The 25,858-nt window shown below is 34.7% G+C and overlaps 2 protein-coding genes across 2 annotated transcripts; one reads left to right on the top strand and one right to left on the bottom strand.

Annotated features, from left to right (window-relative positions):
- Positions 1-17,834: 17,834 nt before the first annotated feature.
- Positions 17,835-18,403, top strand: LOC120768824. The gene is made up of 2 exons (XM_040095577.1): positions 17,835-18,014; positions 18,089-18,403. The coding sequence occupies exons 1-2, from the start codon at positions 17,880-17,882 to the stop codon at positions 18,401-18,403; spliced, it is 450 nt and encodes a 149-aa protein (XP_039951511.1). The 5' UTR covers positions 17,835-17,879.
- A 195-nt stretch (positions 18,404-18,598) lies between these two features.
- Positions 18,599-19,891, bottom strand: LOC120768618 (putative nuclease HARBI1). Its single transcript, XM_040095384.1, has 3 exons — positions 19,702-19,891; positions 19,222-19,648; positions 18,599-19,157 (listed from the first exon to the last, which is right to left on the bottom strand). The coding sequence occupies exons 1-3, from the start codon at positions 19,809-19,811 to the stop codon at positions 18,639-18,641; spliced, it is 1,056 nt and encodes a 351-aa protein (XP_039951318.1). The 5' UTR covers positions 19,812-19,891; the 3' UTR covers positions 18,599-18,638.
- Between the last annotated feature and the right edge of the window lie 5,967 nt (positions 19,892-25,858).

The following is a 25,858-nucleotide window of genomic DNA, read 5'->3' as shown; positions in this document are numbered from 1 at the left end:
TCTTATTAAAATTTGATTCTACTGTTCCTGGTAAAGCGTTTCGGAAAGGCGTCCATAGATACTCGTGTAGTGGATAACCAGAATCACTTATAATATATTTCATTTTAGTATTTATGTATGTACATACACATATAAATTGTAGTTACCAAAGTAAACCGAATTATGATCTCCTCTTTGGTATGTTTGCTCCAGATATGTTTTTAAAGCGCTATTGTTCCACACAAAAGAGTCGTGGCTAGATCCTCCATATCTTGCATCAACACACCGTATAACCGTATCCTGATCGCATGCCTGATAAAAATTAATTTTTTAGGACGAAATAATAATAAGTAATAATTTATTCATTTAGTTGCTACTTACAATCATCGCATTTATGCTGTAAAATCCTTTTCTATTCATTTATAAGTGCTTGTTCTCACATGGAGCAATAATTGCTACATGGGTTCCATCAACGCAACCAACCACATTTGGAATTCCTGATCTGGTGAAAAATTTCCTTCTTGTTGTTCGTTTCTGCTCTTCAGTTATGTCTGTTTTGATCCAGACACTGCACAGAGTGGATTCCAATATTGGAAGCAATACCTTAAAAATCAACGAAACAGTGGGCTGTGCAATACCTAGTTGGAAATCATTTCCCACAGTTTGCTGATAGCTCCCATGAGCCAAAAATCTGAGAACGCAGCACAATTTCAACATCGGCGATATTGACGACGATAGGTTAGTCGGACATTTTTCCTTTATGCTGTCTAGCTCATACATAAATGCATCCTTACTTAACCGAAAGTTTTCTTTAAATCTGTTAATAAAAACTTATGTGACGTGATATTTGTTCATGCACTTTTATAGCAATAGATACTTACAACACTGAAGAAAGTTCCATGGGATTAGAGTGATCCCTGATGAACCGTCGCTGCCTAAGTAACTTCGCTATTGTTCTTTCAACATAACTGTCTTCAAAATATAAATCTACGTTGTTAAACATTTTTATTCACTTTTTTAAAATCACCTTAAAATTTTAAAACACACAATAACGAATAAGCGAATAATAAAATTCCAAAACAATAACAATAATACGTCAAATATGTCAATATCGGATGAACTCGTGTGACATTTCTCAATTATTTTAGTATGGCAACAAAAAAGTTGAGCGAATGTGTTCATTCGCCAGTCACAATATGAACATGGCGAATTTTCGCCTAAAACATTCGACTCGCCAATGCATTCGCTTCGCCAGTGACAATACCAGCATAAGTGTTCAAACCGGGTAGTACCAGTGTTGTAACATTAATATAAATATGGTTTTTATGTTCATACGAACAATTGTGAGCATAAAACCGGTTTGTTACAGATATGTTACAAGATGCTATAAAGGGTTAAATCGTTTAAAGTTGTTTTTACTTCTATTAGATCATTATGATCTGGTACTCCAGTAATAAATTTTAGTACTGAGCCTAAAATATCTATTGACCTTCTGCGGCGGTCGGTGGCTAGCAACTGATTTCTAAGAATCTCTATGCGGTTTAGTAATGTTTCGTCAGTTACGTCTTGATGATTTTGTGCTTCTAAGGTTACTTGTATTTCATAATATGGCTTTAGTATTGCTGTTAGGTTGGTCATGTGGAACAGGTACTCTTCCTTTTCGAATATGTATGCCGGATCTGTTTCTGTCAGTAAGTATTTTTTGTCCTGCAGGCTCGTTATTCTCTGAGCTGTCATTATGGACATCAGGTTTAGTATCAGGATTGTCTGGGTGTACATTGCTTCGTAGATTATCTTTATGTACAATCCTCCCCTTCGTTGCTAAAATTGTGTCCTCACGATTCTCCTTGACTGTCTGTTTCATGTAGCGGCGTGTAAATTTTTCGCGACGATTTTGTTTCTCGTATACTTCTTCACCTGGAGTATATATTTTATTTTGTCGTTTTTTATTGTGGTATGCTAACATGCGTTCTTGTTTTTCTTTTAATATGTGCTTGATTTCACTAAATTTATTTCTTTCAAAAAATATCTCAACAGGTTTACGATTTGTCACTGAATGTATAGTTCTATTATATTCTTTCACTGCGTTGAATATTTCTTCATCCGCAGTACTTTTATTTTTTTGCGATTTGAGCGCGTATGATTTCTACAATTGTAGAGTTTAACCGTTCGACTTGAGCGTTTGATGTCGAATGACTGGGTGTAGTCATGGTATGCTGTATATAGAGTGCTTTTGACGCTATGCTTGAAAAAAAAATGTTTCTGACGGCTGTGTTCACTAGTTGAGTGTTCATTGTAGAGGGAATCATTATCGTGCTCGTCTCTGGTGATTTGGTTGAGTTTCCTGTCTTTCAATCGTTGCTGGTTAAATGAATTTTCTCGATCTTGTTTCCTGAAATTGTTTATGGGATTTCGGAAATGATTGAAGCATTGTCCTTGCTGTTGGAGTTGTTGAGCTTGCTGGCCGTTGTTTGTAGTTGCTTGTTGGTGTTGTGTAGGTCGTATGTATTGGAAAGACGAGTCTACATCCATCTGTTGCTTGTACTTTCCTGGGCTGGTTGAACGATTGTTTTTGAACATATGGATTTTTTGTAGGTTGACGAATCCTTGGTGAGTACTGTAGGAACTGGTACTGCGCATCGTGTTGCATAGTACGTGCTCTGGCGTATGCTTCCATTATGTTCTTACATCCTCTGGAGTATAGAGCATTCTTTGTTGCTATGCTTCTGAGTCCTGTTATAAATGTGCGAACTGCTTTAAATTGCACTTCTGTGATTATAGCTCGTGCCACTTCCTCATTTTTATGAGACATTTCAACTTTAGACAGGATCAAATTTAATGCTTGGTTGATTTGATCATAGTACATAGTGAGTGATAAGTTAGTTTGCTTTATTCTCATCATTTCTGCTTCCAGGTGCGTTGGTCGGCATATGAATCGTCCAATCGATCGATGATGTCATCGAAGTTTAGTTTGGTATTGTTATTTATCAGTACTTGTGCGGCTGTTCCAATAATTTTTAACTGTATCATCATGAGTGCTTGGATATATTTATTATGTCCTTCGAAGTTCTTGATACTATCTGTAAGAACCTACTTGTTTGCGTGAGTAATAAGACAATCGTGTACAGTATAATACTCCGGTAATTTATTGTCTCGTCTTCACAGCTTCACAGTATAAAGAGTACTAAACTAGAATGTGTATACATGTACGTAATTTACTCGGTATTGGTAGGCTCTCGTTGTTCGCTCTCTGGTTCGGTTCTCCACACTATCCATTAATCTCATAGCCATTTTTCTTCAAGCTCTATAATCATTTTGGTCTCCGTTGAATGTGGTGAGGATTTTAAACATATTTAAATCAATTTCTTCTGGACTTGTAAATGAACATTTGTAATCCGTTGATGGAGGTGGGAGGCTCAGATGATGCGATATTTTTTATTAATTGTATCGATTTTTTAATATCATTTTCGTAATTTGGGAAGCCGTATTCGGGGGACTTCAGAGCACCTAAAATTAGAAATAGCAATTGTAAGTTGTGAATTTATGTATTTAATTAAAACAAACCTCCCAAACACAAATTTTCCAAATAAGTTGGTATTTTTTAATGATTTTTTCTTCTGCAGCCCATCCCAATTGTACTCTAACAAGCACTCTTCTGTGATGATAAATTGTAGAGATTTTGTAATAGGTGTTGAACCTATACATTCTTTAATGCTACAAATCTATTGAAATCAGGAAAGTATTAATTATATAGTTTGCAGGAGATACTGTTCATTCAGTTAACTTACTACGTCATTTTTTGGAAACATTTCAGCATTTTCCTCAAAATGTTCCATTTCTTCAACGCTTTCTGTTGGAAATATGTTCAGGCTTGTAGATTTCGGAAAAGCTTTCTCTAACAGTTTATCCATCTTCACATGTAGCTCACAAATTAAGTTTTTCATTTGTTGCACCTCTTCTTCTATAAATAAATTGTTTAATCAATTTAATATACACAATTATGTATAGTAATTACTTACCCTAAAATTTGCCAAATTGGTGTCCCTGAACTTTTAAAAAGCGGGCACCCGTCTATATTGATATCAATATTTAGGCAATCCATATTTGGAGGTAAAGAAATTTTCATCAAAGAAAGGGCATTTTCTACTCCGAAATGAAAAAATTTTCCAGGCGACACATCAATTATATTAATTTCTGAGTTAGGCAACGTCATTAATTGTTTCTTTGATGCAGGTACACGCACGTCAGCGCTACGAAATATTTGGAGAAGTTCATCGCATGCCCTCTAACGAACTTTATATTTGACACACCAATTTCTTAATTTCGCATTTATGTCATTATTATTGTTGTTGTTAGAGTTAACAGTAGCCGCATTACGCACATTATGCACAGTACATATATTTATATTTAGTTCTTCGGATACATTTTTGCTACAACTAGGAACATTTTCATTTTCTGGAACAATAGCTTTTTTCACGATTTCAATTGTGCTCTTTTTTTTCTTGCCACAAGTCGACGAAAATGTCTATCACTCACTCCACATTTAGTTTTTCCCATTTCAATAGAATAATTAATTTACTATTCAATTAGTTTCATATATATGTATATTAATCTAGACTTTTCAAAAACTACAACTTACTTGTCCGCGTACGAAATGAGAAAATATAATAACTATATGCATAAACGCAGCGTTTCCGAAGACAATGAAAAATAGAACAATAATGGCAAACAGTAACGCGGTTGCATATACGCAGTATTCGGTGGCGACAAGAGGTCGGCGGCAGATAACAGTAAAAATTTACAAACGCTGTGCAGCTTTGAAAATAAATATCATAGTCTACTTTGTCCCTTTATTTTGTCCACCTTACCCTACGCTACTAAAAGAAGAAGAATTGTGAGGCATTCATGAGAAAGGGAAGGTATTAAACAAATAAGGCTTCACATTGCCCTGCTTTTGTGAGGCCTTTATTTTGTCCCCGCTGGGTGAAATGCCCAGCAATATCAGTCAAGTCTGAGTAATGTGTGTAGAGTTGTTTATTTGATTGCTCGTGGTATGCCCGCGACCTCAATTCGGTGAATTTATGTGTTTTAGTAGTATTAATTTCGCAGCGACATCCCATGTCTCAGTAAGCTATAAAGTTTTAATCACATTTGTAAAGTCTACCACCATACGCATCTAAAAGTCCATTGAAATAAAAAAAGTTGTTAGAGGATGTGAACCACTTTTTTTATTTCGGGTAGAAGGGTACCCAATTTTTTTAAGATATCTCACTAATTGTCTGAAGTGTTAATTAAAAACTGAATTGGAGGAGCCTAGTACATATTTTTTCTTTAGTGGCAGCGGTATAAATCTGTAAACGTGATTGCTGAATTAATTGAAAATTACAGCAAATAACCCGAATAGAGATACAATATCCAGCAGTTATGCATTACCGTCTTTTATGTAAATCTTTCGAAAAGAGAATAGATCTTAACCACAGCGAGGAGCGGCAAATCGAAAATCTTTTTCAATAAACAAATATTGCAGTTTATTCATGCAACTTGGTATGGACATGAAACAACTTATCCAAATCACGATTTTAACATTTATTTATTCTTTCACGTTATATGCCAACTCTTCTATAAATCGTGAAAACGCATTTTAAACTCGATTTTTGCGATAGCCTCAGCTTTTTCAGCGATTTTTATCTATCTTATAAAGTGACATCCTTTTGAGTTCTGTTTATTTTTGGAATAAGTCACACGGAGGTTATCTGGCGGATATGGAGGCTGTGACATCGTTACGTTATTGTTTTTGGCCAAAAATTCACTGAAAAATTACTTAGTTTATTTCTTCTTAGAAAGAAAAATCCCCAAGTTGGTAAAAAGAAATCTAACCATACTGGCTATAGCAGCTAAAAAGGTGTTGTTGGTAAAAAAGCATCCGAAAACTATAATTAAATTCCCTTCGTTAATAATATTTCAAAAAACGAATTTGCCTCAAACTGTGGATTTCCAACTAAATTTCGTGTTATAAAAGATGAATGTTAGAAAAGGCTTAAGGTAATTCCAAAACACAAGCCTATGAGTGGTACAAAGCCCTAAATGATGGCCGAGAGATTATTCCAGACATGCCTCGTTCTGGAAGACTATGAATTACCAGTGGCGTAGCTAGGGGATGGGGGGCGAAGGGGGCCGTCGCCGGCGGCAAAACGATCTTCGCTGTTTTTTAATATTCAGAAAAATACTTCAACAATTTTTTTTACAAAATCTATATAAATAAAAATGAATACCAAAAATGTATGTACGCGCATAACTCAATAACGCCTGGACCAATTTGGCCAATTCTTTCTTAAATGTTTGTTGAAGTTCAAGGATGGTTTTTACGGCGAGAAAAATTCGAATAGTTTCCGGAAAACCCCTAAAAACAGCCCTTTTCTTTTCCCCATACAAACGTTACAATAAATATGAATGTTCGTTTGTTAGTAACACTAAGAGAACGGTTGAACCAATCTTAATGAAATTTTTAAAGGTTGTTTGTTGTGGATCGGGAAAGGTTTAGAAACAAAATACCTTATACTTTTCATGAGGAGAAGTTTGAAAATTGGACAATTCCAAAAAGTAACATTTTCCATACACATTTTTTTCAATTTTTGTTTGTTTTGTTTTTTCAATATTTTGATTTGTAAATTATTTGAATCGTTCAATTGCGGTCGCTTACTTTTTTATTCCGGCTATCCAAAGGAAAAATTATTGAAAATTATTCAGTGAAAACTTTTATGCATGTTTAGACGATGTGATCAATTACAGATTGAAATTTATTAATGAAGCCACGAAGAGGTGGCGCTAAGAATATTGGTCGGCGTTCTTTTTGCCATCAACGTATGGCAGCCCAAAGAAAGGCAAGAAGTACTCCCAAAATGCGATGACATACGTGCGGAATTATGGATCGCGGTCAATCAGCTAGCGATCGTAACAATATCATAGCCCGACTTTTTAAACAATAGCTGCGATGTTTGATGGTCTTTATCTTGAAGCAACCTATGGTATATATGATGCTGTTAGATGCTGAATGTGTTCTGTTGAGTAGCAAAAAAGAGGTTTGCGCACGCACACATTCTTCTTTGGATGCGGATGGTGATTACACCAGATCAAAGTGATGAAATCATTTCATCGGAAATTCCTGATTCAGAGATAGATCCAGAATTATACGAAGTGGTGAAAACCAATATTTCATGGACCTATGGGAACCTTGCTAATCCCCCAATTTCGGTTTTCGTATGTTTGACAATAAATGCATCGTTACACTACTCATGTGCTTTTATTTCGGAAACGGAAATGGGCAATGATGGATATTAACTGTATCGGCGTCACTCACCAGACGACAATGGCAGAACATTTAGAATTTAGAGGCGTGAATATCGACGTTAACAACACATCGAAGTTGACAACACATGGATCGTAGCATATTCGCCACTTTTGTCTAATTCACATTCAAAACTCATGTCAATGTTGAATATTGCAGATTGGTGTAATCGATCAAATACGTTTGCAAGTACGTCACCAAAGAAAGCAACATAGCGGTTATTGGCCTTGAACGATATGCGAGATCAGCAGTATCGAATGGGTCGATATGTGAACTGCAATAAAGCGCTTTGTAGGATATTTACTTTTGCAATTCATGAAAGCTTTTCCCGACTGTTTTGCGTCTCGCGGTTCAACTTCATTTAAGTCATCGCGCATTGTGAATGGTACAGTGTGTGACAATATTTTGAGAAGAATGCCAGCAGTAGCATTTGCTGGAACATGATAATCACTGGAAACAGACGAAGGACAATGCGATAGTACTTCGCATGCCACTGAAGTTGCATACTTTTCGCGAAGACATTTCGACATATCAGCCTTTAAATTCGCGTTAATTATGGGATACGAAAAAATGACATTGCCGTACATTTTCATTGTATTCGCTAAGAATTGGAAATGGGCAAATTTCGGTTGATACGCCCAGTGGTTTGATATCCAATTTCACCTGCCTTTTGTCAATTCACTTCCAGCGGAAGATGAACTCATCACGAATGTTTATCCGAACATTGGCCAAATTATCGTAACTGCGAATAGCTTTGGAGTGCGCGAGCAATTTTAACTGACAAAATTACCGATGTTAGTGATTTAAACTGGAAGATTCAAAGTCAAGTTCCAGAAGGTTTGCGATCATATAAATCGATCGATCGTCTTGACGAGGAAGACAAGAAACCGTAAGTTATCCGGTGGATTTCCCGAATGCCATACCAAGCCTGCCACAGCATCATTTGTGTCTTAAATTTGGATCTGTCATTAATATGTTTCACAATCTTCATGCGCCGTAATGGAACGAATGATTATGACGTAATTTATCGAATACAAGGGACAGCCATTTCAGTTCAAACGTATTCAATTTCAGGGAAAATTGCCCTTACGTTGACTTAATCAACAGGACACAAGGAAATCGGGAAATGCTGTGTTTTTCACGGCCAGATATATGGTGTGTTGACGAGTTGGAAACCCATCTTCTCTATATATTTACGCACCAGAACAGAAATCAAAAAATTATGTTTATTAAGTTGCGCTACATAAAAAAAATGTAGAAAAATCGTAAATAAAGCATTTTCGACAGAATATAATTTCAACTTTTTTTCATTTCAAACCACATAATTTCACACAGGGCAACTGCTGCGGGGTCAGCTAGTTTATTATAAAGAAGTTAAAGAGTTGTACACTCACAATGTAATAATAATCCCCAGCGGGATATGGTGAGACATTGGTAAGCGAGCAAAGGTGAAACGATGTAGCATGATTGTATCGCTTACTCCGACCGATGAAAATTAACACGGCGATGTCCTGCGAAAAGTAACGAGATCACCCCTTTCGCTTACCATAGGGACAGAAGAATTCTTCGATGCTGCAAAGTAAACGAAAGGTTCTTCGATGCCACAGTTAACGATGAATTCTTCGATGCCATGGATTAACGAAAAGAATTCTTCGATGCCAAAGTAAACGAAGAATTCTTCAGATGCCACTGTCAACGGTGAGATTCTTCGATGCCATGAGACAACGAAAGGAGTCTTCGATGCCATAGTTAACGAAAATTCCATCATGCCACGGATTAAATTCAGATACAATCGTTATAAAAGGTTTTATTTTTGCGAAATTCACTTTTGTTATAACAAAATGTGTTTAAACTGAACTGAATTATTACAAAATTGAAATAGTTTAAAACGCAGATATATATGTATAGTATATATAAAATCATCAAAGGTTGAAAACAGCTAAAAACGTTAAATATATATATACAGGCTAACTTTCGTTTTTATGCGCAAGCAACGAGACTTCGTTTTTAAGAAAACGGACTTCTTGAAGAAACTGGCCTTTGGCGAGTTTGATACTTTTTGAATTTGGTGTATATACTCCGACTCGGTGAAACCTTCAACTTTCACACATTCTACAAAAAAAGTTGAAAGAGTATGTTTATAAATTTGAAGCTATGTCCTTCAATGTTAAAAATACGAAAAACTTACCAAATAAACAAAATTTTTAATTAAAATAGTAGCTCACCTGATCACGACCAACTTTTTGCTTGATGATTTGACGTAATAATGAAAAAATTTACTTATAAATTTTATTCCATCAATTTGTATTTGTCGTTTTTCATGTACTTACTTGATTTGTAAATATGAACACAGTAGAATTTAGCCGTATAGCTTACTTGTATGCACTACCTGGTATCGAAGAATTCTACATAGAATTTTCTTCGAAGTATTCTTCAAGAGAAATGTAAAGCGAAGTTCCGCATAGCTTACTTTTATGCATTACCCGGTATCGAAGAATTCTACATCGAATTTTCATCCAGAAGTATTCTTCAAAAAGAAAAATGCAAGCAGTGAACCAGTATTCTTCAAGAAAATGTAAGCGATTAATTCTTACTCGAATACTCTTCAGTCTTTGAATTTGTCTTATATCTTTTGGCTTATAGCTTTCTTAAAAATAGTGATAGAACTTAAATGTGCACTTTTCTAGTTTTGTCTAGCGACGTGTCACTCTCACAGTTACCTTATGCTTTGAATGTAACACATACTTTTATTCTCCAAATTTTCAAAAATGGTACCTATTTAAAAAATTCGGGCCAAAAATTCCTGCAAATTGTGTCAAAAATGTACAAGATATAGGGCGAAAATGGGTTCTTTCTATGGATTTTAATAAGATGTCTCGTAAATTTACTATCAATTTATTCAAAAACCATATTGTGAGAATTTTGGAACTTCAGAATTTGCGTGGCTTCTAGTTCCTGAATTTTATATACTTAATATCGAAGATATTTTGTAAAAATTCACTTTTGTTCGAACAACCTCATGAAACTTGTAGGTAGGTGGATAAAGGGGGGCGGCAGAACATCCTTGGCCCCGGGCGCCCGAAGTTGTGCCTACGCCACTGTGAATTACTAGTATGAAAAGCGTTCGCATAAGTATATTGCATTTGGTGTGCATTACTTTTAAGGCGACAAAATAAAATCAGTATTTATTTATAATTGAAATATTGTATATCAACATTATAAAAACAAATATGGAACTGCTTAATCAGGGTGTAACCGAAAATTTAATACTCCTGCAACATGCAACCTTCAAAGTACAATAGGTTTTAAGAACTCTTGTTCATTTAATTTCTTTAAAATATCACACAACAGTTTAACCCAAATTGAGTAGTTTAACTGCATAAAATGGACGGCTCATTGCAATATTTTTGACATTGCTCAGGTAGGCTCGAGAATATATTTGAAGCAATTTTGTACATATGACCAATATGTTCGGCATAAAACGTGTTGAAATAACTAAAATAATTCTAACTAGTAAATGAGAGTTGGCAGTATTTACTCGATTGTATCTATTTTTCTCAATACTACTATTGTTAACATACCACAGACTATCAAAAGGCTCCCAGAGTTTCATTAAGGTAGCTCACACTATCATTTATATATGGACAAGGTTAAATTTTTCCCCGATTTCATCTATTTTAGGCACTTAGAGACACTGTGACGTCTTTTTGTACCATCTCGATTATAACGTTTGAAATATACTTTTTGAACCGTCAAGATACCCACACAACATAGCAATGCTCCTTTCAGCTGATGAATATAAGACGGACTGACAGTTAACAGCTACAGTTTTAATAAAATTCTTTACCTTAAAAATAACTAACATTTTGACCTCCTACTACTTGAATGAATGCACGACACGGTTTCAGATAAAATGTCGCTTCTAAGTAAACTCGAATCTACCCAATTTGCCTCTCTAACATTAAAATGCACAATGAAACCCTCATTAAGATTTTGGATACGCAGTGTCAAAGTTGCTAAATTCTTTTCAATTATGCACACGCAAAAATGGTGAAAGCTTTAAACACAGGTCGAGATAAACAAATACAACCAAAACGCTAATAAACCAGCAATCATATATTTATGAGTACATAAGCATATTAGGGTAAAACTATTTTTTGTAGTTGTACAACTAATGCTTTCTCCAGGTTGGGCAAAGAACCGATGCAATTGGGTCTGGTAGTGAACGAGGACAAGAAGAAACAAACAGTCGTTGCAATCGGACCACGTCACTGTTGATAGTCATAGCTTCGAAGTCGTCGATAATTTCGTCTATCATTAACATCAATGACAATGTCAGCTTCGATATCCAAAGCAGAATAACTCTTACCAGTAGGCGCTACTTCGGACTGAATAGGCGATTGAAAAGCAAAGTCCTCTCTCGACGAACAAAGACCAAATTCTACAAGTCACCCACCATCCCCGTCCTGCTATATGGTGCAGAGGCATGGACGATGACAACATCTGATGAGTCGGCGTAACGAGTTTTTGAGAGAAAGGTTCTGCGGAAGATGTATGGTCTTTTGCGCGTTGGCCACGGCGAATATCGCAATCGATGGAACGATGAGCTGTACGAGATATACGACGACATTGGCATAGTTCAGCGAATTAAGAGAAAGCGGATACGCTGGCTAGATCATGTCATCCAAATGGATGGAAACACTCCAGCTCTGAAAGTATTCGACACAGTAGCCGCCGAGGAGAGCAGAGGAATAGGAAGACCTCCACCTCGTTGGAAAGACCAAGTGGAGAAGGACCTGGCTTCACTTGAAATTTCCAAATGGCGCTAAACAGCGAAAAAGAAGAACGACTCACGTGCTGTTGTAATTCGGCTCTAATTACTTAAGCTGTGTCTACGTCAATAAAGAAGAAGAAGACAACTAATGCTACTCTTATTGTCTATTTATAGTATTTACATCCAAACATGGCGCGAACTAGATTTTAATATTTATTAACAACATAGACCTCCATAAACCCCTAAAAAAGTTATTTGGTGTCAAGGAATCGTTTCAATAATGTATTCTCATTTTTTTCTTTGACCATTAACTATATTTTATAACTACTCCAACGAAGACCCTCCTTACCACCATGGCAGATGTATTCTTTTAGATGACTTTAACAGTTGGCGTTCCGCAAATGTTCGATGTAAAAGGCATCACCCTAATCCTTGCTAAAGATGCAACCTTATTGAATATTGTGCACGCGTTAGTGAGAATTATAAAAAGAACAGATTTAAAAATATTAAAAAGGTTAAGGAAAAAGTTGCATACTGAAAAAGCGCGCTAAACATTTAAGCGGTTTGAGGTTGGACGGTAGCTTGCATAGTTGTTGTTTTTAAAAGGTTCGCACCACGCAGTTAATGGTAGTATATTTCTTGAAATAAGGCAGCTTCAAAGAAGCATTAAATCCAACAATTATGATATTCCAAGTACATTAACGAAAGCGTAGCAAATAAGGCAAAATGTATGTCAGCGAGAGGGGGGCGGAGAGCGAGGGGTTCGGATATAAAATGTAAAAGAGTCAAAATAAAAATAAAAAGTAGCGAAAGTTGGCGTTCGAATAAAGGGTATACAAAAAGAATAAAAACAGCAAAAGCGAGCACTTGAGCCATTTAGAATGGATTAAAATGTAGCATTTTAAAGCGCCTGAGTGTATGCTACGTTTCTTGTGCTCACTCGTTTTTCTGTACTTGTAACGTGTGTACCCTTGCGTGTTTTATTTGTCGTCTAAGTATTGGCAGCCTGCCGTTTTATGTATATATTTAGCTATTTTATATGTATGTGTGTCTTTTCGTGCCTTTTTGTATATAACTTTTATGTGTTCATTTGCTAATTTCAAAATGGTCGATGGAAATACTACTTTAGCCGTTTAACCGGTTTGGGGCGTTCCTTTCCGCTCAGCCTTAACACAGTTTTCCAAAATTCGCTACAATAGCCATATTGTTGCACATCTGGGTTTCTTATATATGTTGATGCTGCTACTACTTCGCTGTTTCCATATTTATATATACAATTTGCGATATTTTACTAATACTAACTAAATTAATTTACTAGCTGAACACTGACACTGTATAGTATAGATTTCTTAACGTATGGATTAACTAAAATTCCAAAAATTTATCTTCGAAGCTTCACCACTTTGATAACTAACAACACTTTGAAGGGTGAACTAAAGCCAAAATACCATAGAAAAGTTATTAAATTAGATAAGTTTTGCCAATTCTAAATGCAAGAGTTAGTCTGATAAAAATATAGTTATTCGAGGTCTTCCTAGACCTATAAAGAGACTGAAAAGAACGCATGTCCATATTAAGCCTTTATTCATTGGTAAGACTTGTTTTAGTGGAGTCACAAGAACATCTGGTGATGATCCGAAACCCTAGTATTTTCCCAAAAAAAAGGTAATGTACCGTCTCAACTGACGACAAGACTGTTTGCAGAAGCCATTGAAAGAAGTGCTTTCATTTTTTTACTTTCAACATTTTTAGGCACTTATAATTGTGCACAACTAATCTGAGGATATATGTAAACACAAATATATACAGTTAGATCAATGCATATCAAATTAAAAATTACTCCGTTGAGCCATATTTAAATATTCCTTAAATTTCAAAAAGGCCTCTTAACTAATTTCAAAGCTTTGTTTGCATAAGTACATTTTATACTCTCGGATGATAAAGTGATAATCGAGATTTCATTATACGTCATTTACATATTTTTCAAATACCGTATTTTTGTAAAGTTTTATTCCGCTATCATCATTGGTTCCTAATGTTTATACTCGTATTATACAGAGAAGGCATCAGATGGAATTCAAAATAGCGTTATATTGGAAGAAGGCGTGGTTGTGAACCGATTTCACCTATATTTCGTACATGTCATCAGGGGTGTTAAGAAAATATTATATACGAATTTCGTTGAGAAATCTGGTCTAAATAGATTCCTGAGATATGGTTTTTGGTCCATAATTGGGCGAGGCCACGCCATTTTCAATTTTCAAAAAAAGCCTGGGTGCAGCTTCCTTCTGCCATTTCTTCCGTAAAATTTAGTGTTTCTGACGTTTTTTGTTAGTCGGTTAACTCACTTTTAGTGATTTTCAACATAACCTTTGTATGGGAGGTGGGCGAGGTTATTATCCGATTTCTTCCATTTTTGAACTGTATTTGGAAATGCGTGAAGGAAACGACTCTATAGAGTTTGGTTGACATAGCTATAGTAGTTTCCGAGATATGTACAAAAAACTTAGTAAGGGCGGGGCCACGCCCACTTTTCCAAAAAAACTGCGTCCAAATATGCCCCTCCCTAATGCGATCCTTTGTGTCAAATTTCACTTTAATATCTTTATTTATAGCTTAGTTATGACACTTTATAGGTTTTCGGTTTCCGCCATTTTGTGGGCGTGGCAGTGGGCCGATTTTGCCCATCTTCGGCGCAAGCCTTCTTATGGGGCCAAAGAATACGTGTACCGAAGTTTCATCGTAACGATATCTCAATTTTTACTCAAGTTACAGCTTGCACGGACGGACGGACAGACGGACGGACGGACAGACAGACATCCGGATTTCGACTCTACTCGTCACCCTGATCACTTTGGTATATATAACCCTATATCTGACTCTTTTAGTTTTAGGACTCACAAACAACCGTTATGTGAACAAAACTATAATACTCTCCTTAGCAACATTGTTGCGAGAGTATAAAAAGAGAAAAGAACAAGTAAGGAAGGGCTAAGTTCGGGTGTCACCGAACATTTTATACTCTCGCATGGTAAAGTGATAATGTTATACAGTTACAACACTCTAGCCACGCTATAAATGGAAAATGTGGCTGGGTTCTTCCCTTCTTCTTTCTGCAATCATAAAGTGTATCAGTTCATTTCATCAACATTGGTTTTTTTTGGAATAAAAATCGGAGGCAATCGGACACATCATTTAACATACATCAAAGATATAAATCATCTTAACAACTATTCTGTAAGACAATTTTTATATAATTAATATTTAATTGTAATAATTCAAAGGCTGTGTATAAAGTGAGGGCTGATATATTAGATCAGTCCTCATGATAATAAACGTGGGGTGCTACACCCAAAACCAGAACTTAATCTCGGCAATCTTAAACACAAGGAAACAAGGAATTATTAGAAATCTGTCTTCACAACAATAAAATAGATATAGCTATATTAGCTGAAACATGGTTAACCAATAACAACGATACAAGTCTAAACAATTATAATTACGCATATTCCAACAGACAAGATGGTTTTGGTGGTGTTGGAATATATATTAAAAAAAACATAAAATTCACAATATTTAAAATACCAAGTGAAATTGAACATTTTGGTATAACGACACTAAATCTCAAAAGAAATGAAAAATTTGTTATTCCAATTTTTTAATTATTTTCAATGGAAAATAAGATTCTTAAAAGTAAAATCATTTCGGTAATGAGAAATAGGGCAGCCACATTCAAATTGAACTTTGAGTGGAAACTCATCATTGGGGATTTTTCCTTAATATTAAAATCAATGAGTATAATATGAAATTTGCAAAAGCGAGTCCAATGCGTTACGTACCAGCAAACTTGAATTAAGATTCAGTAGACGATTTTAATGAATGCCAATTCTTGCCTTTTTCATCAATTAATAAGGCGATAATGAACATTTTCCTTTTTAATTAGCTACTATCAGAATAATAATAAAAAAATCTCCATCATTCATTGAAACAATTGTGGAAAGTGATTTGTACCGCATTATTAAATGAATGAAAAATAAAAAGTAAAAATTTCCATCAATTATTGGCACAAATATGAAGAATTTTTGTTTGTTCTATTATCTTCCATTAACCATTCATTTGAAAAAAAAATTTAATTTTTAGACATTGTGATGATATATAATTAAATATTGGAATTATTTACTTCCTAACGCCCCTTAGGTAGATGGACAGATGAACTTTTCGAGATCATTCAACGTCAAACTAATCTCCCACGCTGCTTCAATTTCGACAAGCACAAAATTTCACGATCGGTCAAAGCTACCCAGTATCTGATCGTCACTGGTCACTGTGCTAGCAAACAATGCAATAATCCTTTATATTGTTATCTGGATGAAGAACCCGAAGAAGAAGTTTTTTTTAAGACTATTAGGATTATTGTAGGTAAAATTATTATTTGTAGGTAAAAAATAATCCTTGAATTTTCATTGTAGCCCTAATTGTTCTTTAAATACTAATAAATTAATGATATCAATGACAATGTGTCCATCTGCGCATGCGTGGACTCCCAAGGATCGATGTGGCCGTACTTTTCTTCATTTTCGACATACGTTAAGAAAATTCAAATGAATTAGAATTCATCATTCGATTAATTGATGAAGGTAACTACTAGCTACACTCTCATGTAATTAGGAAAGAATAGATTTAGGGACAAGCAAATGTGTATCGGAATGTAACATTATTTATAAAAATTTATAAATAAACCGTCTTGAACTTTCACGCAGATATTCGGGGTTTAATGTTGACTATTTCAACAACCTGAATATTTGATGTCTTATTTCACTCGGTTATAAAAAAGTTAGCTATATAATGTAAAGGAGATTCTAAAAATGTGATATTTGAACGTTTTAAAAATTGATATTTCATTCTGATTTGACATTCGCTTGATTTTGCATTTATTTCTCTTTAATTACGAGCGATCGTTAATTACCTTTTAATAAGTGACTTTTCATTGAACGGAGAGTAGTTTAAGTACGTCCATCATTACAAATTTTTTCATCTCCTTGTATGCTCATCCATTCAGCTGCAGTGACGAGCACTTTGTCTAAATCCGCACTTTTCTCATGCAGTTCAAACGACTCATTAAAGGGATCAGTCACTGAGTCTACGAACTTTGATTTGTGAAGTGAAACATTTTTCAATACCTGCTTTATCGATATAATCGATAAGTGAGCGAACGTACATATCTTTTTCGATATTGAACTTTTACGGTATGGGAGCATCACTTATACATTGTACGATGGAAATAGTGAAATACCATAGACCTTTTTGTAAATTAATTAAAATCTAATGAATAATTACGTGTAAAAGAATGAAACCAAGATATTTTATTATCTACAAACGATTTGCTTTCCATTGGTTAATATTCGGCCCTGTCGTAGAATCCGATTTTCTCGGTATCACATTTCAATCCGACAGTTTTTTTCGAAAGTTGTCGCACAATCCGATCTTATCGATTTTCATGTTCGAAACGCATTTTAATAGGTTTAAGGTGTCGCGAATTCCGGGTTTGTAGGTTTTCTTATCGGAAACAAAACGGTCAGACGATCGCTAACGTTTTTATTTTATGTGCCATATTTACACGCTTTAGCTACTATTTCTTATAAAATGTAAGTACATACATATATTTTGTCCAAAGTGTAAAATGTAATTCACATTTGAATATTAAAATACCATTGATACTATTTCAACATTTCCAGGGGAAAACATAAAAATAGAGGACAAAATGATGTACTGTTGCAGTTTATGGAGAAGTATCCCGACATCGCCAGAGGGTTTACCAAACGAGAAAAGGCGCTTGTGGACTCCCTTTGGCAACAATTAGCAGAGTCGCTTAACAGCGCAGGCCCGCCAATAAAGGATGTGAACGGTTGGAAGAAGGTAATCAACAATGCTTTCATTCTCATGCTTGTGGAAATCCAATCCATTTTCTAATTCTTTTCTCCTATTTTTAGATATGGACGGACTGGAAAAGCGAAGTGAAAAAGAAGTTGGCGCAGAATAAAATCGAAGCCCGAGCCACTGGTGGAGGACCATTTTCTAAGTATACATTGAACCAAACGGAGGAAACCATTGTACGCATTTGTGGAGGGGTTTCGGGACTATCATTTGGTCTCGAGGAAGAATATTTAATATCAAGCGATGACGATCCTCGTCTTGACACCTCTATCGCTCAAAAACCTACGCCAAAAGAAACAACAAATGAGCGGCTAAAAAAGTTTCTTGAGTACGACAAAGAATGGGAGGGAGACAGACAAGGCTTTAGTTAGCGCGGTTAATAACCTAACACAGGAATTCAAAAAATTCAGCAAAAAAATGCTTGGAGTATCACGCAAACATGAGGAGGAGGAGTATGATCCCTTGGAAGAGTATGGCTAATTTAAAATACGTTAAAATAAAACTATTTGCATATGTACAAAGAATTCTATAATTTAATTAATTTAAGGATTTACGTAATTAAATAAACAATTTCATGTTGTGTGCCTTAACAAAAGAACAATAGATTTAAAGAGCGTTTGCTATTTCGTTTCGGATCCGTTGGCCCTCATTTTGCATTCTACCATGTGATAAAATTTCACAATTTTCCTCGTAAACTTCTGTGGAAACGGTGATAGTTTCTATATTGGGGCATTCAATGTTATAGCACCGACAGATGTTGTGCAGTGCGCAACAAACATTGACAATTTTAACCACCTTTTGTGGGTTATATTGCAATGTACCTTGTAAGCATCGAAAGCGACTTTTTAAAAGGCCTATCATTCTTTCAATCACATTGCGTGCCGAAGAATGAGCCCTGTTAAAAGTATTTTGCGGTGAGCCGTACTCAGGATCTCTGTATGGAGTTAACAAGAACGGTTCAATACCATATCCACTGTCTCCTAGTAACCTGGAAGTTCGATCGCCAATTTCGTACCTCCTAAGAAAGTACTGTCGAACGGTGCTTATGCTCCAAACAAACGCATCATGACTGGATCCAGGATACCTTGCATCTACTGCACGAATCGTCATATTACTGTCGCAAACCTTTGAAAGTAAACACATATACATTTAATTGTAACTTGGTGCATAAACTTTTTCTATTTCTTACAATCATAGCGTTCATACTGAAGAATCCTTTTCTATTAAAGTAGAGGTGTTCATCAGTGGAAGGCTTTATAACTTTAATATGTGTTCCATCGATGCAGCCAATGATGCCAGGAATTCTATATTTGTTATAAAAATAGTCTTTGGAGTGTTGTTTTTCACTGGCTCCCATTGCAAGTTGTATCCATTGATTACATATAGAATGTTCTAATGTTTTTATCACTCGTGTTAGCACTTCAGATATAGTGCTTCTTGCCATACTTATGTTTGCATCATTTCCCACTGATCGCTGATATGCGCCTTCGGCCACAAAACGAAGCGTTGCAGCAAGTTGAAGCACTGCGGGAATCGTCGATGAACGTAAGCGTGGCTGAATTTTGTCCAATACCATAACAAAAGCTTCTTTGTTTAAGCGATATTGAGCAATAAATCTGCAAATAAGTGAGTTATAAACACATAGCCATTGAAGTAAAGTTTTGTATACGTTGACTCCGGCAGCTCGAGAGGGTTGCTCTTATCTCGCAATATTCGCCGCTTTAAACTGTGTTGCTGCTCCTCCTCCATCATAAGTAATATGGCAATTGCAGCTGCCATAATATATTTCAGTTATTTTCTTTGAATTTTCACAAAACAGTTCAAATAATTTAAAAATGCTCTATTGTTTACAAATAAGCGTAAATTTAATTTAACACATCAATGGAACAGCTGATTCGAATATCGGTTTTGCTCATGTTCGAAAAAAGCTTATTCCGATAGAATTTCGCGACACCAAATGAAACCGATATCGGTTTTCATTTCCGACAAAAACCAATTCCAAGTCGGATTCTACGACAGGGCCGATTGGATTCCACTTGCCTAAGAAAGATAAATGTGCTTTTTGTGAGAAGTGCAAAAATTTATCACCTGAGGACAGAAATATTTTTGAAGAAACCACTGAATATAAAAATCACATTATGAATAAAGAAAAATGTAAGCAATTGTTTTTAGAAGACCAAAAAATTTGCAAATTAGATGACTCAAACTCCTTATGCGTAAGCTTTGATTTAGAAAAAGTCCTCAATACTCCACATGGCAAAAGTGTGACTTTATATTACTCGAGAAAATATACATTCTATAATGAAAGTATATATGAAAGCGGCACAAAGGATGGATATTGTTACGTTTGGAGCGAATCCCAAGGGAAAAGGGGACGTAATGAAATAGTTACAGTTCTTTTTAAGTATTTGAATATGTTAGAGCAAAACGGTACCCATAGCGTTGTTAATTTATATTCTGTTAGCAGTGCTAGGCAAAATCGAAACCATGCGATGATATCAATGTTAATTAATTTCTTGAAAACCGCAATAAAAATTACACAAGTAAAGATAACTTATCTTTTACCTGGGCACACCATGATGCCTGTGGACTCTATTCACAGCACTGTTGAAAGTTTTGTTCGTAATAAAACAGTATGGGCTCCTTCTGAGTGGCCAACTATTATTACTAATGCTAGATATAATCCTAAAAGCTACATTGTAAATGTTTTAAAGTATGAAGACTTCATGGATTGGAAGTCCTTTTCACATGCTTTATTACCAGCTAAATTAAAAATTAATTTTAAATTATTAAGGGTTGTTCAATTTAATAAAAACAATCATATTGTTAGATTTAAATACGGTTTTTTTGAAGATAGTGACAATTACGAAATTAATATGGATTCCATCATCAGATCGACAGCAAACAGAGCTACTGTCCGAAAAGGACCCACATCTTTATACGTTGAAGAGCTCAAAATTTCAGCTGCTAAATACAAAGATTTACAAGAGCTATGCAGCAAAAATATAATACCAAGCAGTTACCATCAAGAATATTTAAATATGAGGCATGATGGAACCATACGCGATGCTTTAGCTGAAACGGATGATGATGATTCTGATAAGGAGCATTTAAAACAAATCACTTCATTTTATATAAGTACCTAGTACATCTTATTACGAGATTTTAATATAAATATGTTTCATTTGCACATAATATTTTGTTTAACAACTATGATGGAATAATACGTGGTGTTAATTTTTTCAAATGCACTGGCGTTGTGGTCTTATGTCAACTTAAGGGGGGAGCCTGCTTTAGGAGGCTCAAAAAATCGATTTTTTTTTATTGCTTAAATCTGTTCCTAATATATCTAAGAATATGTCTGTCAATTTTGGAAAGACAATTCGGACTATTTTCGAAGATACAGCACTAAAAGCAGTCGGGCGCCGAGCAGGTATGCGAGCGTTCGGGCAGTTGCAGCCGCTCTATAGAGCGCGTTTTTTCGAGTTTTCATTTTTGGGATTTTCCAAAATTGGCGGCCAAAATTACAAAAAAAGGATTCAACCAATCGTATAAAACCAAAGGTTATTAGATTCAGTATCTTATTACCTCCTCTGTGAACCTAAAAAGTTCTTGGAAACAAAATTCTAAACTAATTTTTTGGTAAATTGAAGTTAGGTTTTTTGCACTTTTTTTTTCAAATCTAAAAAAAACTTTGATTTTTGCGTTTTTTTCGGGTTTTTTTAGGTTCACATAGAAGAAAGACTAATGAAAATTAATTATCCATTGGATTTTTTTGTTTCAGACAAAAATTGCGACCTACATTTTTTCCGCCAATGGACACTTCAATTGCGCAGTGGTGCACAAAAGTAGATGAAAGTGGGCTGCATTTCGATATTTTAATTTTTAAAAAATGTTTTTAGTAAGCTTAAATATGTTATAAAATGACGTAAAAATTTCATTACATTTGCTTGTTTTTTTCTATCCTAAAAAAATCACGATTCTCTGTAAAAACTAGCCGCTTCGGGATTCTCTCTAAAAGAAAAAAATATATGCTTAGTGATTCTCTCTTCTCTTCTCCTAAACTCTCCAGCATCTGTACAAATAGGGTAGAGAAGGTAACTCCTCCCCCCTAATTACTGAGTGAGGTCCGGAATGGTCACACATCTGACGGTACGAACAAAGGTGCCTTCCTTAAAATGTGACCCTTCTCTAGTCTAGATTAAGTATGGTTGATAGTTTATTCGATTTATATAACATGAATAAGTATAGTATGCTGTTGTTAATTTGCCTTGTTAGATAAATACATTTTTCATTGCGTTCATCGCTTCTTCTATAAATACAGTATTATATTACTTATCATTCCGACTTTTGAGCTTATACATTGTATTTCCATAAATTTCACATAAATACATTTTTTATTGCGTACATAGCTTCTTCTATTAATACAGTGTTTATAACTATTATATTACTTATCATTCCGAATTTTAAGCGTATATACTGTACATTCTAACATAAATACATATCATTTTGTTTCTTTTTTTTTAACATTTAATTGGACTGAGCTTCTTGTATCTTTATTCTTCTTTTAACTTTTGATTTGTGAATCTTCTGATTTTTGATTGTGATAAATGTTGGACCTTTATCTCGTAGTACTTGATGCTTTGTGAATCTTGGTGTAAGCTTATTTATTCTATTTTCTTTTCTAAATATTACATCATTATTTTCTAGCCTTTTCGGATCTTGCCTGACGTTATTCAACTTATTGGTTCCAATTTTCATTTTTCTTTCAACTTTATCTTTAATCTCGGGATATATTACTCTCTGAAAATCATTAAGTTTTTGTATATAGTCATGTTCGTTGCTAAAGGTCGTCTGTTTGTTAAATAAATGTGGTCTACCGAAAAAAATCTCATATGGAGTGTATTTAGTGGTAGAATGGATAGCATTATTATATGTAGTAAACGTTTCTGTAAGAATATCATTATGGTCACAATCCAGTTTTTTCTCCTTTTTTTTATTTATTATTAAGCGATAAATTTCTGTTAAGGAGGAATGTAACCTCTCAACTGGTGAATTGCTAGATGATTGTTGGAAAGACGTGAAATGTATTTGAATATTATATTGTTGGCAGAAGTCTTTAAATATTTTTCCTGCAAATTCAGCGCCTTGATCGCAGATAAGTTTTTTAGGAGTACCGAAGACTACAAAGAAAGTTCTCATGGCTTTAATTATATTCAGACCATCCCTTGCTGGAATGGTATATCCAGCTACAAATTCTGAAAATTTGTCTATAATTGTTAAAATTATTTTGCCATTGATGCTGTATAAGTCGATGTGTAATATTTGCATAGGAAAATCTGGGATTTCTGTTTCTGGATAAGGTAGTTTTTGTGGCTGTTTGACAAATATCACAACTATTAATTAATCGGGAGGTTTGAGTTTTAAGTTGTGTAGAATATATCTCCCTCTTTAAATGAGCTACCGTTTCGTCTATGCCTCTATGGTTGCTGTTTATATGATAATTTTGCATTTCTATAAATAATTCTTCAATATTTTCAATGTCTTTCAGTATTGTAATAGCTCTTACAATTTGGTAAAGATTTGTTGGTAAGAAAAATTCTTTTAATACATCTTGAATGATATTGAAAATTTCATCTGCAGCAAAAATAGCGTATACATTATTTGGTTTTAATATTGTTTTCAATATTTCTGTTATTTTTTTATTATCAAATGAACTATCCGTGACCACTCTCCTGATTTTATTTTTGAAATGAGTTGATGTTATTATTTGAGAATCTGTATGGATTCTAAATATAATTTGCATATTGTATTCATTAATTGGCTTATTTACGGTCAAAATTGTGTTTGTCTTTTCATTACAATTATTTGTTATAGAAATGTTGGTGTGTACTTCCGCTGAAATGCGACTAAGTGAATCTGCTACCACATTTTCAGAATTTTTTTATATGAGATTTCAAATTTTTGGCCATGTAGATAAGGACGGCCCATATAATGGCTAACATTTCTTTTTCTAGGGTTGAATACTTTAATTCAGTATCTGTAAGTGTGCGACTAGCAAATGATACTGGTTTTTCATTATTAGGTGTGCCTTGGGAAAGGACTGCTCCTAGTGCCACATTACTTGCGTCTGTCGTAAGAGTGAAGGGTTTTGAAAAATCCGGATATTCAAACAATGGATCATTACATAATAGGTTTTTACAATCTTCAAATGCGGATACGAATTTTTTGCCAATTTGGACTGCATCTTTACCTTTTAATTGTTGAGTTAGGGGTTTTGTAATCGTAGCGAAATCTTTAATGAATTTTCTATAGTATCCAAGCAAACGTAAAAATGATTTTATTTGTTTTCTGGTCTTTGGAAAGGGAAATGATTTTATAGCACTAATCTTTTTTGGATTTGCTTTGATTCCTCTGTCAGTAACTATGTGACCTAAATACTCGATTTCCTTTCTCAAAAATTCAGATTTTGCAGGTAGCAGTTTAAGGTTAGCATTATTTAATTTTTTAGAGATTGCTTTTAAATCTTTAATATGTTCCCGAAGAGATGGCGAGAATATTATTATATCGTCTAGATATATAAGACAACATTTGCCATTCAGGTCGGCCAAAACATTATCCATAACCCTTTGGAAAGTCGCTGGGGCATTTGTAAGTCCAAATGGCATTCTTACAAACTCAAAGTGTCCTCCTTCTGTGGAAAATGCCGTCTTGTTTATATCTTTCGGATGCATCTCGATTTGGTGATAACCGCTAGCTAAATCTAATGCTGTGAATTATTTAGCCCTGCCAATTCTATCTAACACATCGTTGTTGTTAGGCATAGGATATTTGTCTTTAATAGTTTTCTCATTTAGTTTGCGATAATCTACCACTAACCGTTTTTTTTTATTTGAAGCGTCCATTCTTTTTGATACTAGGAACGTTGGAGCACTCCATGGAGAATAACTATGTCTAATTATATTTTGTTCCAGCAGGTTATCGATTTGCTTCCTAATTTCTTGTGTTTCCTTTTGGCTATAACGAAATGTTTTAGTGTGAATGGGAATTTCGTCTGTGGTTCTAATCCTGTGCTTGATTAAGTTAGTGAAAGGTAAGGTATTTCCATCTTTGAAAAAAAGCATCGGAAATTCAAAGCAGAGTTTTTTGAGTTGAGTAATTTCCTCATTATTAAGGAGCTGAGTTCGTATATACATAAGTTTTAAAATCCTGACTATCGAATGTCGTTTCGTTATTTTCTTTTTCCATTAAGTTGACTTCAAAATAATCTTGTTCTGTGCGGTTTTGTACTTCTAAATATGTATCTAAGCAGAATTGTTTGTCTTGGCTTGAAAAATTATGAACTTCATATAACAAAGATTATTTTCGGCAGTATAAAGTCCACCTGATATTACAATGTCTTCGGAAATAGTTGTGGTTTGAAACAAGAAAATTCCGTCTGTGACGTTTACTGGTAGCTGAATAATCTTCTTTGATTCCTCTTCAATTGCATATATGGCGAATTTGATTTCTCTTCTAGCTCTATATTTATTTTCGAAGTTTTTGTTTCAAGTATCTTTAATGGAATGTTTACAATAGCAATTTTTGGTTGGTGATAATTTTGTCTTGTGGCATATTAGAAATGATGTTTCTTCGAAAATCGTTCGCTTACAACGGATAAAACGACTTCTGAGTGGTGATTTTAATGAATGAATTCCTTTTGGTTGAAACGCTCTGCGTTGGCCGTTGAAAAGTTAAGACTATACTTTCCAGGATCATTCATTTCTTGAAAGAAATTAATGACCTTTAGAAATATGCATATTTGCATTATTTCGTAGTCATTTCCA

The sequence above is a fragment of the Bactrocera tryoni genome, chromosome 2, assembly GCF_016617805.1.
Source record: "Bactrocera tryoni isolate S06 chromosome 2, CSIRO_BtryS06_freeze2, whole genome shotgun sequence".
Classification (NCBI taxonomy): Eukaryota; Metazoa; Arthropoda; class Insecta; order Diptera; family Tephritidae; genus Bactrocera; species Bactrocera tryoni.
Note: the sequence above shows the minus strand (reverse complement) of the source record. Positions and strands in the feature narration are given on the sequence as shown.

Bases quoted from the DNA above. Each gene is read 5' to 3' on its own strand.
- LOC120768824 (XM_040095577.1), top strand. From the start codon at position 17,880: ATGGAGAAGTATCCCGACATCGCCAGAGGGTTTACCAAACGAGAAAAG. The intron at 18,015-18,088 runs GTAATCAACAAT...TCCTATTTTTAG, and splicing joins ATGTGAACGGTTGGAAGAAG to ATATGGACGGACTGGAAAAG.
- LOC120768618 (XM_040095384.1), bottom strand. From the start codon at position 19,811: ATGGCAGCTGCAATTGCCATATTACTTATGATGGAGGAGGAGCAGCAA. The intron at 19,649-19,701 runs GTATACAAAACT...ACTTATTTGCAG, and splicing joins CTCGAGCTGCCGGAGTCAAC to ATTTATTGCTCAATATCGCT. The intron at 19,158-19,221 runs GTAAGAAATAGA...TTACTTTCAAAG, and splicing joins TCAGTATGAACGCTATGATT to GTTTGCGACAGTAATATGAC.